Source organism: Salvelinus fontinalis, chromosome 12, assembly GCF_029448725.1.
Source record: "Salvelinus fontinalis isolate EN_2023a chromosome 12, ASM2944872v1, whole genome shotgun sequence".
In the NCBI taxonomy this organism is placed as follows: Eukaryota; Metazoa; Chordata; class Actinopteri; order Salmoniformes; family Salmonidae; genus Salvelinus; species Salvelinus fontinalis.
In genome coordinates this window covers 28,502,011-28,516,649 of record NC_074676.1, presented here as the reverse complement: position 1 = coordinate 28,516,649, position 14,639 = coordinate 28,502,011, and the positions used below count along the sequence as shown (strand labels likewise).

At 41.0% G+C, this 14,639-nt stretch overlaps 1 protein-coding gene across 4 annotated transcripts in view; it reads right to left on the bottom strand.

Annotated features, from left to right (window-relative positions):
• The window catches only part of LOC129867099 (rho family-interacting cell polarization regulator 1-like), a 111,428-nt gene extending 97,166 nt beyond the window's left edge, over positions 1–14,262 (bottom strand). For all 4 annotated transcript variants that reach the window (XM_055940266.1, XM_055940269.1, XM_055940268.1 and 1 more), the window contains exon 1: positions 14,082–14,262. In XM_055940266.1, coding sequence (XP_055796241.1) covers positions 14,082–14,247 — 166 coding nt within the window. In that variant the 5' untranslated portion in view covers positions 14,248–14,262. The remainder of the gene's footprint in view (positions 1–14,081) is intronic.
• Between the last annotated feature and the right edge of the window lie 377 nt (positions 14,263–14,639).

Below are 14,639 nucleotides of genomic sequence, written 5' to 3'. Positions count from 1 at the left end.
GCCGTGTGGTGCCAGGACAACAACCTCTCCCTCAATGTGATCAAGACAAAGGAGATGATTGTGGACTACAGGAAAAAGAGGACCGAGCACGCTCCCATTCTCATCGACAGGGCTGTAGTGGAGCAGGTTGAGAGCTTCAAGTTCCTTGGTGTCAACATTTACTATGAATTGAGCAGAAAACATTAGAGAGGACCACACGTAAAGACTAAACACCAGAAAGGACTTATTTAACATAAAGGAGGGTGTGTGTTAATGTGTTGAGTGTCCGATGGGTTGTATTTATGACCATGGAAAGGCACCTTACCCAATAAATGATTTTACTTTAAACCCACCCAGAAACCTCAGTGGAATGCATGATTCATAGTCAACATGGTTTCTATGGCTTCGCATGCCGCACTCAACATTCAACTCAACTCAGTATTGCATAATATGATCCCAAGATAAAGAATTTGAATTGCTTAACGTACAAGTGAGTGCACGCACACACACACAAACACACATTCTGACATTTGTGAGTATGAGACACATTCAATGCCCTATGCCTCATTCTTGCCATTTGGCAACCTCTCAGATGGGAAAAGCAGCATCCCTAACACAACATTCTCTCTCCATTACAGACCAAGTACATCTGTACCAATAAACACTTCCCCTTTCCCCATAGATAGGCATATTTGTATCTCTTACAGACAATGGAGGTTTTTCTGCCAACTTTCCTTGAGACTTTCCTATTTTGTGTATGTGTGTTTGTGCCCAGATCGAGGGAGAGAGGAGAATAGAGCTGATGTGAGTGAGTGAGTGAGGAAAGAAGAGGGCAGAGTAACTATGTGTCAGAAAACAGAGAAAGGTTGGGACTGAGAGACAGAGGCCACGCAGAGATGGCAGGTTCAAAACAATGTTTTTAACAGGATGGGTGAATACTTTGTTACATAATCAATGCCGCTGGCAGCAAAAACTACTCTTCTGACCAGAGTACTTAATAGTTAAACTGGTGCACTGGGTCCCAGTCCACTGGTTCTCTTAGGAGTTTTGTACCAGATGAGCAAAGGTCTAGGGTTTTCAATTCAATACCCATGAAAACATATTCTGTAATTTCAGTGTTTGTATGGCCTTTGAAAGCACTGATTCTGAATGAATTACCTTTCCCTATATGTTTAACTCATTGGAGCCTTGGAGGGCCCAGAGGCCCAGGACAAACACTACAGTGGGGGGAGGTGGTAAACATAAACATTCCTCCATCCTAAGGTTGGCATGTCGTCAGCCGTCAATGCACGCAGGACACGGAGGCTAAGCAAACCAATCAACAACCAGTGAGTAACTAACTGACTGAGGTCAAACACTGGTTACCAACTCTTCACACTATAAAGCCAACCATACATATCACTTCTCTGAAAAGCTAGCTTCCTATTCAGGGGAGACACTACAGTGGTAGGCTTGATTACCAACAACGACGAGACGGCCTACAGGGAGGAGGTGAGGGCCCTCGGAGTGTGGTGTCAGGAAAATAACCTCACACTCAACATCAACAAAACAAAGGAGATGATTGTGGACTTCAGGAAACAGCAGAGGGAGCACCCCCCTATCCACATTGACGGGACAGTAGTGGAGAAGGTGGAAAGTTTTAAGTTCCTCGGTGTACACATCACGGACAAACTGAATTGGTCCACCCACACAGACAGCGTTGTGAAGAAGGCGCAGCAGCGCCTCTTCAACCTCAGGAGGCTGAAGAAATTCGGCTTGTCACCAAAAGCACTCACAAACTTCTACAGATGCACAATCGAGAGCATCCTGTCGGGCTGTATCACCGCCTGGTACGGCAACTGCTCCGCCCACAACCGTAAGGCTCTCCAGAGGGTAGTGAGGTCTGCACAACGCATCACCGGGGGCAAACTACCTGCCCTCCAGGACACCTACACCACCCGATGTCACAGGAAGGCCATAAAGATCATCAAGGACAACAACCACCCAAGCCACTGCCTGTTCACCCCGCTATCATCCAGAAGGCGAGGTCAGTACAGGTGCATCAAAGCAGGGACCGAGAGACTGAAAAACAGCTTCTATCTCAAGGCCATCAGACTGTTAAACAGCCACCACTAACATTTAGTGGCCGCTGCCAACATACTGACTCAACTCCAGCCACTTTAATAATGGGAATTGATGGAAATTATGTAAAAATGTACCACTAGCCACTTTAAACAATGCCACTTAATATAATGTTTACATACCCTACATTACTCATCTCATATGTATATGTATATACTGTACTCTATATCATCTACTGCATCTTGCCATCTTTATGTAATACATGTATCACTAGCCACTTTAAACTATGCCACTTTATGTTTACATACCCTACATTACTCATCTCATATGTATATACTGTACTCTATACCATCTACTGCATCTTGCCTATGCCGTTCTGTACCATCACTCATTCATATATCTTTTTGTACATATTCTTTATCCCTTTACACTTGTGTGTATAGGGTAGTAGTTGTGGAATTGTTAGGTTAGATTACTTGTTGGTTATTACTGCATTGTCGGAACTAGAAGCACAAGCATTTCACTACACTCGCATTAACATCTGCTAACCATGTGTATGTGACAAATAAAATTTGATTTGATTTGATTTGAGACAATTGACTTTCTCAGTCTCAGGCAAGTTATTCATCGTCCAAGGCTGCATGGCCACAAACACACACAGTTATCATTCGATCTAGGAATCAATAGGCTATTTCACCTGCAAAACAACAAAAGTTCAAGGTTTTTACTCACTTGCACTAGTACAGTGAAATGCCTTTTTTGCTTGCTCTTTCCCAACAATGCAGTAATCATTATGGCCCTCAACCATCACGGTCACCTAATAATCCCCAGTTTACAATTGGCTCATTCATCCCCCTCCTCTCCCCTGTAACTATTCCCCAGGTCGTTGCTGCAAATGAGAACGTGTTCTCAGTCAACTTACCTGGTAAAATAACGGATAAATAAAAAAATAAAAAATAAAAAAATTAGCAGTAGTACTATAAAATTAAAATAAATAAAAGTCAAGTAGAACAAAAACACACGAGAAATAGAAATAAGAAGAACACGAGAAAGTAAGTAAGCTATATACAGGGTCAGGTCCAGGGTCAGTGCCATTACCATATTTACAATGTGCAAGGATACAGAAGTGGTAGGGATAGATACAGTGGCAAGAAAAAGTATGTGAACCCTTTGGAATTACCTGGATTTCTGCAGGTAACAACAATTTCTTCTGCATGTATACTGGGGTGGATACGCTAGTTTTTGTATTGTCTAGGGGTTTTGTATGTCTAGGGTTTTGTAGGTCTAAGTATTTGTATGTTTATGGTGGCCTGATATGGTTCCCAATCAGAGGCAGCTGTTTATCGTTGTCTCTGATTGGAGATCATATTTAGGTAGCCATTTCCCTTTTGGTGTTTGTGGGATCTTGTTCTATGTTTAGTTGCCTGTCTGCACTATTCATATTAGCTTCACGGTTCGTTTTGTTAGTTTGTTCAGTGTTCATTCTTTTAATAAATTGAATGTACGCATACCACGCTGCGCCTTGGTCCGATTCATACGACGAACGTGACAACAATAGACAAACACAGTCTACTTAAACTAATGACACACAAACAATTATACGTTTTCATGTCTTTATTGAACACACCGTGTAGACATTACCAGTGTAGGGTGGGAAAAGTATGTGAACCCTTGGATTTAATAACTGGTTGACCCTCCTTTGGCAACAATCTCAACCAAACGTTTTCTGTAGTTGCGGATCAGACTTGCACGACAGCCAGGAGGAATTATGGACCATTCCTCTTTACAGAACTGTTTCAGTTCAACAAAATTCTTAGGATGTCTTTTGTGAACCGCTCTCGAGGTCATGACACAGCATTTTAAATCAGGTTAAGGTCAGGACTCTGACTGGGCCACTCCAAAAGGCGTATTTTCTTCTGTTGAAGCCATTCTGTTGTTGATTTACTTCTGTGTTTTGGGTAGTTGTCCTGTTGCATCACCCAACTTCTGTTGAGCTTCAATTGGAGGACAGATTGCCTTACATTTTGCAGGATAATGTATTGATAAACTTGGGAATTCATTTTTCCGTCGATGATAGCAAGCTGTCCAGGCCCTGAGGCAGCAAAGCAGCCCCAAACTATGAAGCTCCCTCTACAGTTGGGATGAGGTTTTGATCTTGGTGTGACGTGCCTTTTTTTCTCCACACATAGTGTTGTGTGTTCCTTCCAAAGAACTCAACTTTAGTTTAATCTGTCCACAGAATACTTTGCCAGAAGCGCTGTGGAACATCCAGGTGCTCTTTTGCGAACTTCAGACTTGCAGCAATGTTTTTTTTGGACAGCAGTGGCTTCTTCTGTGGTGTCCTCCCATGAACACCATTCTTGTTAAGTGTTTCACGTATCGTAGACTCGTCAACAGAGATGTTAGCATGTTCCAGAGATTTCTGTAAGTCTTTAGCTGACACTCTAGGAGTCTTCTTAACCTCATTGAGCATTCTGCACTGTGCTCTTGCAGTCATCTTTGCAGGACGGTCAGTCCTACGTAGAGTAGCAACATTGCTGAACTTTTTCCATTTATAGACAATTTGTCTTACCGTGGACTGATGAACATCAAGGCTTTTAGAGATACTTTTGTAACCCTTTCCAGCTTTATGCAAGTCAACAATTCTTAATCTTAGGTCTTCTGAGATTGCTTTTGTCCGAGGCATTGTTCACATCAGGCAATGCTTCTTGTGAATAGCAAACTCAAATTTTGTAAGTGTGTTTTATAGGGCAGGGCAGCTTTAACCAACATCTCCACTCTCGTCTCATTGATTGGACTCCAGGTTAGCTGACTCCTGACTCCAATTAACTTTTGGAAAAGTCATTAGCTTAGGGGTTCACATACTTTTTCCAACCTACACTGTATATGTTTAAATGATGTATTCAATATAGACAAGAAAAATACAATAATTTGTGTGTTATTAGTTTAAGCACACTGTGTTTGTTTATTGTTGTGACTAAGATGAAGATCAGATCAAATGTTATGACTAATTTATGCAGAAATCCAGGTAATTCCAAATGGTTCACATACTTTTTCTTGCCACTGTATGTACAGCATCGAGGTAAGGTCACTAGGCATAACATTATGATAATGTTCTCAATGGTGCAGCTGTATAACTTTTTGAGAACTCTACACTGAAGTTGCTGGCTGTATGTAACCTAAAACAAACATTCCACAGCTGACCCACTGGATGATCCAGGAAATATTATGTATTTGAACAAGATTAATGCAGGAGGCATTAAAAAAAGTGGAAAACCTCTAAATTAACACATGATGAAAATCATGAAATCACAACAAATAACACATTCATATTTGCATACAGATTTGACCCCTAATCCTGCAGCAGGAGGATTTGAATGAATATTGAATATTTAAAATGGCCGCCAGAGGGCAGCTGGGAGTGGTGTTTGTAGCAGACCCGGCGTGGATCAAATTCGACCCAAGTAAACAATTAAGCAATGCCAGCCTACCATAAACATTTTTCCAATACGTACAGTTCCATTTACAACCACAAATACCAATAGCCTACCAAGTAAACCATAATATCTATTTCTATGATGAAACATACCGATATGTAACTTTACCCAGGGCCATCATTTGGGTTCTTGCATTGGAATTATATTGAATTATGCTTATTTTAAGCTATACCACAATAAACATAAAAGTTCAAATGCCGACGCCATTGAGTGCTTTTGACCAATAAGTGATAAAAACCAACCAGCTAGATTTTTCTTACCTCTTCAGAAGAGTTGCAGCCTCCTTGATGCTCTGTGGAACTTCCTGAGTAATCCATTCTTCCTGAAATCTTCTTGTAAAATAACCCCTCAAATGCCAGTTGGATTAGCTGAGCTTTCCTCGGGTGTAGAATGCTTCTTTTGTGCTGACTGAACACGTTTGTCAAAGTAGAAAATAAGTTCTCGCATTTAGCTGTGGACACCCCACTCATGAGCCCTATGATTTCATTTTGAATATCGTGTGACATGTATGTGGCCTTGTGGGGTATGGTGCTAAGCACCTTGGAAAGTTCCTTGACTTTTCGGAGAGTATATTTCATAATTGACAGAAAAAAATCCACTGCCTCCCTCCCCTCTTGACTCTATCGTGTACAATGTCCCCCTCGGTGGTTACTGGTTTGAAACAAGGAATTCGGTGATGTCCACAATCGCCGACAAACACATGTGATTTCTTGCCAGCACCCATCATTAACAAGTGTTGACACCGATGTTCCCATAGGACTTCAAACTTGTTTTTCTTTCCACAGTGCAGTGCATTTCAAATGCTCTTTGCTTGATGCATACCTAGCGAATCGTTTGGTACGATCAATAAAATTCTTACAGTCAGAATACCCAGCTTGGGTGAAGGCCTTGTCTGCGTTAGCATTGGACCCAACTCAGAACTTTCAACATGGGAAACAAAATGCTGCATCTGCAGTAACCGAGTATTCCAGCTACTCTCTTCCTATGAACCAGGTGCTATTACTTTTTAAAAAATTGGACAGAAAACCTGCAGCTAGGGTAGGATTCTAGGCTAACCAGAGCTGGCTCCTCTGTTCCAAGATCGTCAGGAACAGTCGGAGGTGTAGGGGCTGTGGAGCCATTATCCTGGCGACACTTATGGAAGGGTGGGTAGGCTCTGCAGGCAAAGCTAGCTGAAGCTCGGCAGCATCATTGATGCTGGGCTTGGTGGCAGCCTCTGTGGTTTGATGCTGCTGCTGCTAGTTGAATCATTCTCCTTTGGCTTTGTTTGGGTACCTTGGCAAAGCCAATTTCTGATATCCACCATGGCAGTGGCAGATTAGCTGGTTTGAGCTAGCTAAATAGGCAAAGGCTAATAACACTACGCTCTTTACAGCTCGCTAAGAAGCTAACTAATCTGTGTAGTGGTGGGGCGTGAGGCAGAGTTGAGTGAAGCAGCTTCAACAGTAAACTTGACCCCGTCCTTATACATCAAAATCAAATATTACAGGCGGAGGCGTATCACATTATTCACTTAGCCTACCATAGAGGAGAAGCTCTTTTTCCCCACTTTTTTTGGAAACCCAACCACTCCAGTGACTTTCCATTCCATATGGTGCAGCGGTAGTATTTGGAGAGGACCCGGGGTGGCATGCCAAATATCTTCAGGTGACTTAGGAAGTAGAGACGCTTTTGCGCACTCTTGACAAGAGCGATGGTGTTGCTGCTCCAGCTCAAGTCCTCAGTGATGTGTACATCGAGGAACTTAAAACTGCTGACTCTTTAATGCAGTCCTGTTGATGTGGATCAGGGCATGTTTTCTCCTCTGCTTCTTGAAGTCAACAATCAACTCTATTGTTTTGTTGATATTGTTTTCCTGGCATCACAATGCCAGTTCATTTTCTTTTTTACCTTTATTTAACTTGGCAAGTCAGTTAAGAACAAATTCTTATTTACAATGACGGCCTACCAGGGAACAGTGGGCTAACTGTTCCCCGGTAGGCTGTCCGTCAGCTCGGGGATTCGATCCAGCAACCTTTCGGTTACTGGCCCAACGCTCTAACCACTGGGCTACCTGCCACCCCACTTACCTTCTTCCTATAGGCTAACTCGGTGTTGGTGGTTATCAGGCCTACAACCAGTGTCATCAGCAAATTTGATGATGGAGTTGGTGTCGTGCAAAGCCATGCAATCGTGGGTGAACAGGGACTACAGCAGAGGGCTGAGGACACACCCCTGAACAGTTGACTCAAAGAGAGAGAAAAACAATAGTTGAACAGTTTTGAACAAATTAATTTCTTCCAAAATTAATGAGAAGCAAGAGAGAGAGAGAGAGAGAGAGAGAGAGAGAGAGAGAGGAGAGAGAGTTAGCTATATTTCGTAGTATATATTTATTTCACATTCAATTTCACTTACTTAGGTAGCATCAAATGCAGCTACCTAGTTTAGCCTACTCAAACACCCGGCTCAAACAGAGAGGAAGGGGAAGGTTAGGTAGCTGATTATTGCTATGCAACACTGGAACACTTCCAAATCAAGGTAAGCTTTTGGTTGAATTAATTTACTGCCACCAGGGCCCACCGGTGTAACTGCTAAACTACTTGCTGCTGTACTGCATGATTGATGATTGTAGTGGGTTTTCTAACACATTAGTTTTAGTAGCTATGTTGACTATGACGTGGCAACGATGTAGGCTGTGTGTTAGCTTGGTTTGGCTTGGATAAAAATGTTTTGCCTGTTCACAGACAGCCGATGTGTTGTGCACTGAAGTCCACAAAATGAATGGAAAAGGTGAGTGGAAGAGAGTGCGTAGATGGATGCAGGAAGGAATTATATGTACAACGAGCTGTTTGTATGTGGCTGCTAGGAAAGTGAACTGTTTGTGTGTGATCGGGGGTGTATTCATTGCACTGATTCTGTTAAAATGTTTCTTAAACGGAAGCAAATGGAACAAAACAGAGATAAACACTCTCGTTTGCAACTGTTGGACTAATGATTGCACACTAGATCAACTAGATGCAGAAAATTGTGTGCAATGCGCTATCGAATGTGTGACTGTCTGTCAACCTTGATTACTCAAACTTCTCTCGAGCTATGAACCTACGTTGTAAACTTTCATCCATAGGCTAGGTTGTAGCAACCTCATAATGGGTACAGGGAAAATTAGAGTATCATGTAGTAGCCTAAACCTATCGACGTTACATTGAACTGGGTGAATGGAATATGAATGACAGTCAACTAATATGATGTAATAGAAATAAGGCCATGTTCATAAACAAATTATAATCTTCCCTCGTCTTTTTTTTTTACCCTATTTTTCTTCCCAATTTTCGATCTTGTCTCATCGCTGCAACTCCCAAACGGGCTCGGGAGAGGTGAAGGTGAAGTCATGTATCCTACGAAATATGACCCGCATAAACACGCTCCTTAACACCCGCCAGCTTAACCAGGAAGCCAGCCGCACTAACGCGTCAGAGGAAACACTGTTCAACTGGCAACTGTGATCAGCCCGCAGGCACCCGGCCCGCCACAAGGAGTCGCTAGAGATCGCGATGAGCCAAGTAAAGCCCCACCGGCCAAACCCTTCCCTAACCCGGATGACGCTGGGCCAATTGTGCGCCGTCCAATGGGACCCCTGGCCACTGCAGTGCCTTAGACTGCTTTGGATTAAAGTGTCTGCTATGTAAATGGAATAATTTACGGAATAAATTGGCCAATGCAATGAGTAAAGCAGTGTGAAAACCTAGCTGCCAAAAGACCCCAGCAACTTCATTTTGGATACATACTTACTGTATAAGGGACGCGTTTGTTACATGCAGTACATTTCTCTTCCTGTCAAAATCAGATTTGATTTGTTTTTACTCTAAAGTAAAATCATAATAGTCATCATCATAATAGAACATTGTGGTATAAATCATGCTCTATATCTTTATACTTTACAAACATACATTTTCATTGTGCAGGTCTCAAAATATCTATAGTAAACAAACCAGTTTACAATGTATAGGTTTACCAAACGGTTAAGTGATTATCAATTAAAAGAAGTCAGATTAAATAATAGTGAAATGTATTAACAAATGAGAAGACAATCATATCAAAAGTAATGTGAGCATTACATTGTGAAAAGCAAGTACTCTATGAACATTTATTGCAATGTGAAACGTATTTCTAGATGAAACATTGATTACGTTTGGTGAAAAAGTGACTATGTGATGTTCTCAGTCAATTGAAAATGTGCTTAGAGTCCGTTTTGACTTTTGTACTAAGAGTTGTGAAAACTGACCACATAATTGTGAAAATTGCACCAAAGCAATAAAAAAAAAACTGTAAGATACAGTTTTCATGGATACAACATTTATTCCCTTAGACACAGCACAGATTCCCTGGATGAAAGCAACTTTCTGAATGTTATTTTATTCATGTGGGAGGCTGGAAGACAGGCTGTCACCCTTTCTCCTCCATGAAAGCCCTCCTGATATTGAGAAACCCTCCCCAAAAAGCTATCCGTTGTCTGGGAAACGAGAGTGCTTGTGTATAACAACGAAAGTCTGGGGAGGGGTGAGGTGGGCACTGTCAGTCCAGTTTCTTCCACTGGGAATGTCCCAGGCTGGCTCAGAACCACCCAATACCAATGAGCTAATGATTAAACAACAGGACTGTGGGACAGAAAAACAGTCCAATTTCTAAGTTACCACATAGTTAGTCAAGGGAAAATTCCACTTAAAAATATGTTTTGGTATTTGTTTCAATAGCAAAATGCATCATACTGTGACACTTTATGTATTTGTACATTTCTATATCTTGAAACCTTGATTGCAGACATGCAAAATATTTTGGAACTGTATCAACAATGGATTAATGAAACAAATACCAAAAGATGGAAAGCCATAAGAAAAGTGTAGGCTACTGTGTTTAGGTTGTGGAGTTTGAGGTCTGAATAGCAAAGAATACCTTTATATCTGGGAATCTGTTCAATGGTATTTTTGATTGTTGATATTTAGGCCTACCCATTAATTTTGGGGTTATGATAGGAAAAAAACTCATGGGGAATTTATTTGTTGTATTCTTCCAAAATGAATGGTTTAATTGTTTACAAACATCAAACAAACAATGTAGAGTGACAGTCCTTGTATCTAGACGAGAGTACAACTGTCTGTGAATCAGCAGCTGTCAACCAACACAGAGATATTGTATGGCACTAGACACAACCCATGCATGGTGCGCTTAAGTTTAGCAGCACATCACAAGCTAGGTTTCCATCCAATTGGCGCTAGATTTTAATGCAAATATTCTAAAATCCACATAAAAACAATATACGGATTTTCCCACCAGATGTGTTTCCATCAAATTGATTTGTTGCAGATAAAAGTCTGTGCGTGATGACGTCGTGCACATAAAATTAACTTATTTTGCGGTGAAATTCCCATGTACCAAATACAAAATACAAGTTAAATGGGTTTCCATCGCATTTTCAATTCTACTGATGGTTTTCTCACAAAAAAATGTTGCGTTATATAGCGAATGTGCTTGGCATGTGTGCTGTAGCCAACAGCTCACACTTGCCGATACAGTGCGAGTACAGCCTACACCTTCAGTGCTTCAGAAAATATCCATACCCCTTGACTTATTCCACATTTTGTTGTGTTACAGCGTGAATTCAAAATGGATTAAGAAATAATAATTATCACCCATCTACTCTCAATACCCCATATTGACAAAGTGAAAACATGATCTTAGAAATGTTTGCAAATGTATTAAAAATGAAATATAGAAATATTTCATTTACATACAGTGGGGCAAAAAAGTATTTAGTCAGCCACCAATTGTGCAAGTTCTCCCACTTAAAAAGACGAGAGAGGCCTGTAATTTTCATCATATGTACACTGCAACTATGACAGACAAAATGAGAAAAAATATTCCAGAAAATCACATTGTAGGATTTTTAATGAATTTATTTGCAAATTATGGTGGAAAATAAGTATTTGGTCACCTACAAACAAGCAAGATTTCTGGCTCTCACAGACCTGTAACTTCTTATTTAAGAGGCTCCTCTGTCCTCCACTCATTACCTGTATTAATGGCACCTGTTTGAACTTGTTATCAGTATAAAAGACACCTGTCCACAACCTCAAACAGTCACACTCCAAACTCCACTATGGCCAAGACCAAAGAGCTGTCAAAGGACACCAGAAACAAAATTGTAGTCCTGCACCAGGCTGGGAAGACTGAATCTGCAATAGGTAAGCAGCTTGGTTTGAAGAAATCAACTGTGGGAGCAATTATTAGGAAATGGAAGACATACAAGACCACTGATAATCTCCCTCGATCTGGGGCTCCACGCAAAAATCCCAGAACCACACGGGGGGACCTAGTGAATGACCTGCAGAGAGCTGGGACCAAAGTAACAAAGCCTACCATCAGTAACACACTACGCCGCCAGAGACTCAAATCCTGCAGTGCCAGACGTGTCCCCCTGCTTAAGCCAGTACATGTCCAGGCCCGTCTGAAGTTTGCTAGAGAGCATTTGGATAATCCAGAAGAAGATTGGGGGAATGTCATATGGTCAGATGAAACCAAAATATAACTTTTTGGTAAAAACTCAACTCGTTGTGTTTGGAGGACAAAGAATGCTGAGTTGCATCCAAAGAACACCATACCTACTGTGAAGCATGGGGGTGGAAACATCATGCTTTGGAGCTGTTTTTCTGCAAAGGGACCAGGACGACTGACCGTGTAAAGGAAAGAATGAATGGGGCCATGTATCGTGAGATTTTTAGTGAAAACCTCTTTCCATCAGCAAGGGCATTGAAGATGAAACGTGGCTGGGTCTTTCAGCATGACAATGATCCCAAACACACCGCCCGGGCAACGAAGGAGTGGCTTCGTAAGAAGCATTTCAAGGTCCTGGAGTGGCCTAGCCAGTCTCCAGATCTCAACGCCATAGAAAATCTTTGGAGGGAGTTGAAAGTCCGTGTTGCCCAGCAACAGCCCCAAAACATCACTGCTCTAGAGGAGATCTGCATGGAGGAATGGGCCAAAATACCAGCAACAGTGTGTGAAAACCTTGTAAAGACTTACAGAAAACATTTGACCTCTGTCATTGCCAACAAAGGGTATATAACAAAGTTTTGAGATAAACTTTTGTTATTGACCAAATACTTATTTTCCACCATAATTTGCAAATAAATTCATTAAAAATCCTACAATGTGATTTTCTGGATTTTTCCCCCTCATTTTGTCTGTCATAGTTGAAGTGTACCTATGATGAAAATTACAGGCCTCTCTCATCTTTTTAAGTGGGAGAACTTGCACAATTGGTGGCTGACTAAATACTTTTTTGCCCCACTGTAAGTATTCACACCCCTGAGCCAATACTTTGTAGAAGCACCTATGGCAGTGATTACAGCTGTGAGTCTTTCAGAGTCACTAAGGGCTTTGTGCAACATTTGTCCAATATTCTTTTCAAAGTTCTTCAAGCTTTGTCAAATTAGTTGTTGATCATTGCTAGACAACCATTTAACTCCCCAGTCATGATCAATTTCAAGAAATACATGCAGCATCCACCACTATGCTTGAAAATATCATTGTGTTGTATTGAATTCATGATAAAAAGTTTATTTGTTTTGCCAAAGTTTTTGCAGTATTACTTTAGTGCCTTGTTGCAAACAGGATGCATGTTTTGGAATAAATATATATTATTATTTTTCAGGCTTCCTACTTTCAATTAGGTTAGTATTGTGGAGGAACTACAATGTTGTTGATCCATCCTCAATTTTCTCCTATTGCATCTATTATTAAACTGTGTACTGTTTTAAAGTCACCATTCGCCTCATGGTGAAATCGCTGATCTGTTTCCTTCCTTTCAGGCAACTGAGTTAGGGAGGACGCCTGTATCTCTGTAGCGACTCTGTGTACTGATACACCATCCAAAATGTAATTAATAACTTCGCCATGCTCAAAGGGATATTCAATGTATGCTTTGACATTTTTTACCAATTTACCAGAAGGTGCCCTTCTTTGCGAGGCAATGGGAAACCTCCCTAGTCTTTGTATATATATATTATACATTTTTATTTTTTTCAGGACCTGCTGTCCATCTTGACCCTGATCTGGGTCCGGAGCTGGTCTGATGACCAGTCCACTGAGTATAGGGGGTGTAGAGAGTCATTGTACCATCTAAACCTCTGTGAAATCTATTTTCCATAAACAAAAATATGTGTCCTCCTGATTAGTTCAAAAATGTTAATATATATATATATATTTTTTAAGATTCAGCTGTTTGAAGCTGACGTATAAAAACGAAATTAAAAGACGTAAAAATGAAACTTAAGAACGAAAAGTTACAAAAAGTTACATATTGCAGCTTTAAACAAAATTCAATGACATCGTGACAGTTTTTGTTGATTTCACCTTGAATTCACGTTAGTTGACAACTCAACCACGCAAATCAAAACTAGACATTGAACTGATGTCTGTGCCCATAGGGGTACTTTACTCGCATAAAAAGGTTGGAGGGAAACCTGGTTACAGATACTGATCAAACCCCCCAAAATATTAAGGTCTTACCTTTATTATAGTCCGAAATGTAGGCGGAAGAACAATAATGAGGAGCACCAACACAGTAGAGACAAGATAAGGCTTTCAAATTCAAACTCCCATGCAAGTGGTACAGCAGAACTCCCCTCGAATGTCCCACCTCTTTTGCGCTTTTGATGAGCCGCGTAAATTGCATTGGCTACTTCAAACAAGAAGACTGTCGCACCTTTCTGTATGGACAGTGAGTGACTGCACTACAATTGGTACACACACCAAAAAGCGCTATGCCTAAACTTGTACCAACACAAGGAACAACATTTCCATATTGGCAACAAATGTCCCTTTAGTGTAACATTCAGCATTTCTAAAATGTTCTGTGTCACCAAGGAAGGGTAATCTTACACCTTACTTGATCTCACCCTACAGACACTGTAATTACACTGTAATTACTAGGTTATGACAACTGGGTTATGACTATAGTGGTGATGTGGAAGAAACTGATTTAATGTTGTGGTTTCTTAATGTTTGCTATAGAGTGCAATATTGCAAAGCCCTTAAAACGTTAGTGCTTATAAGCCATCAGCCCCT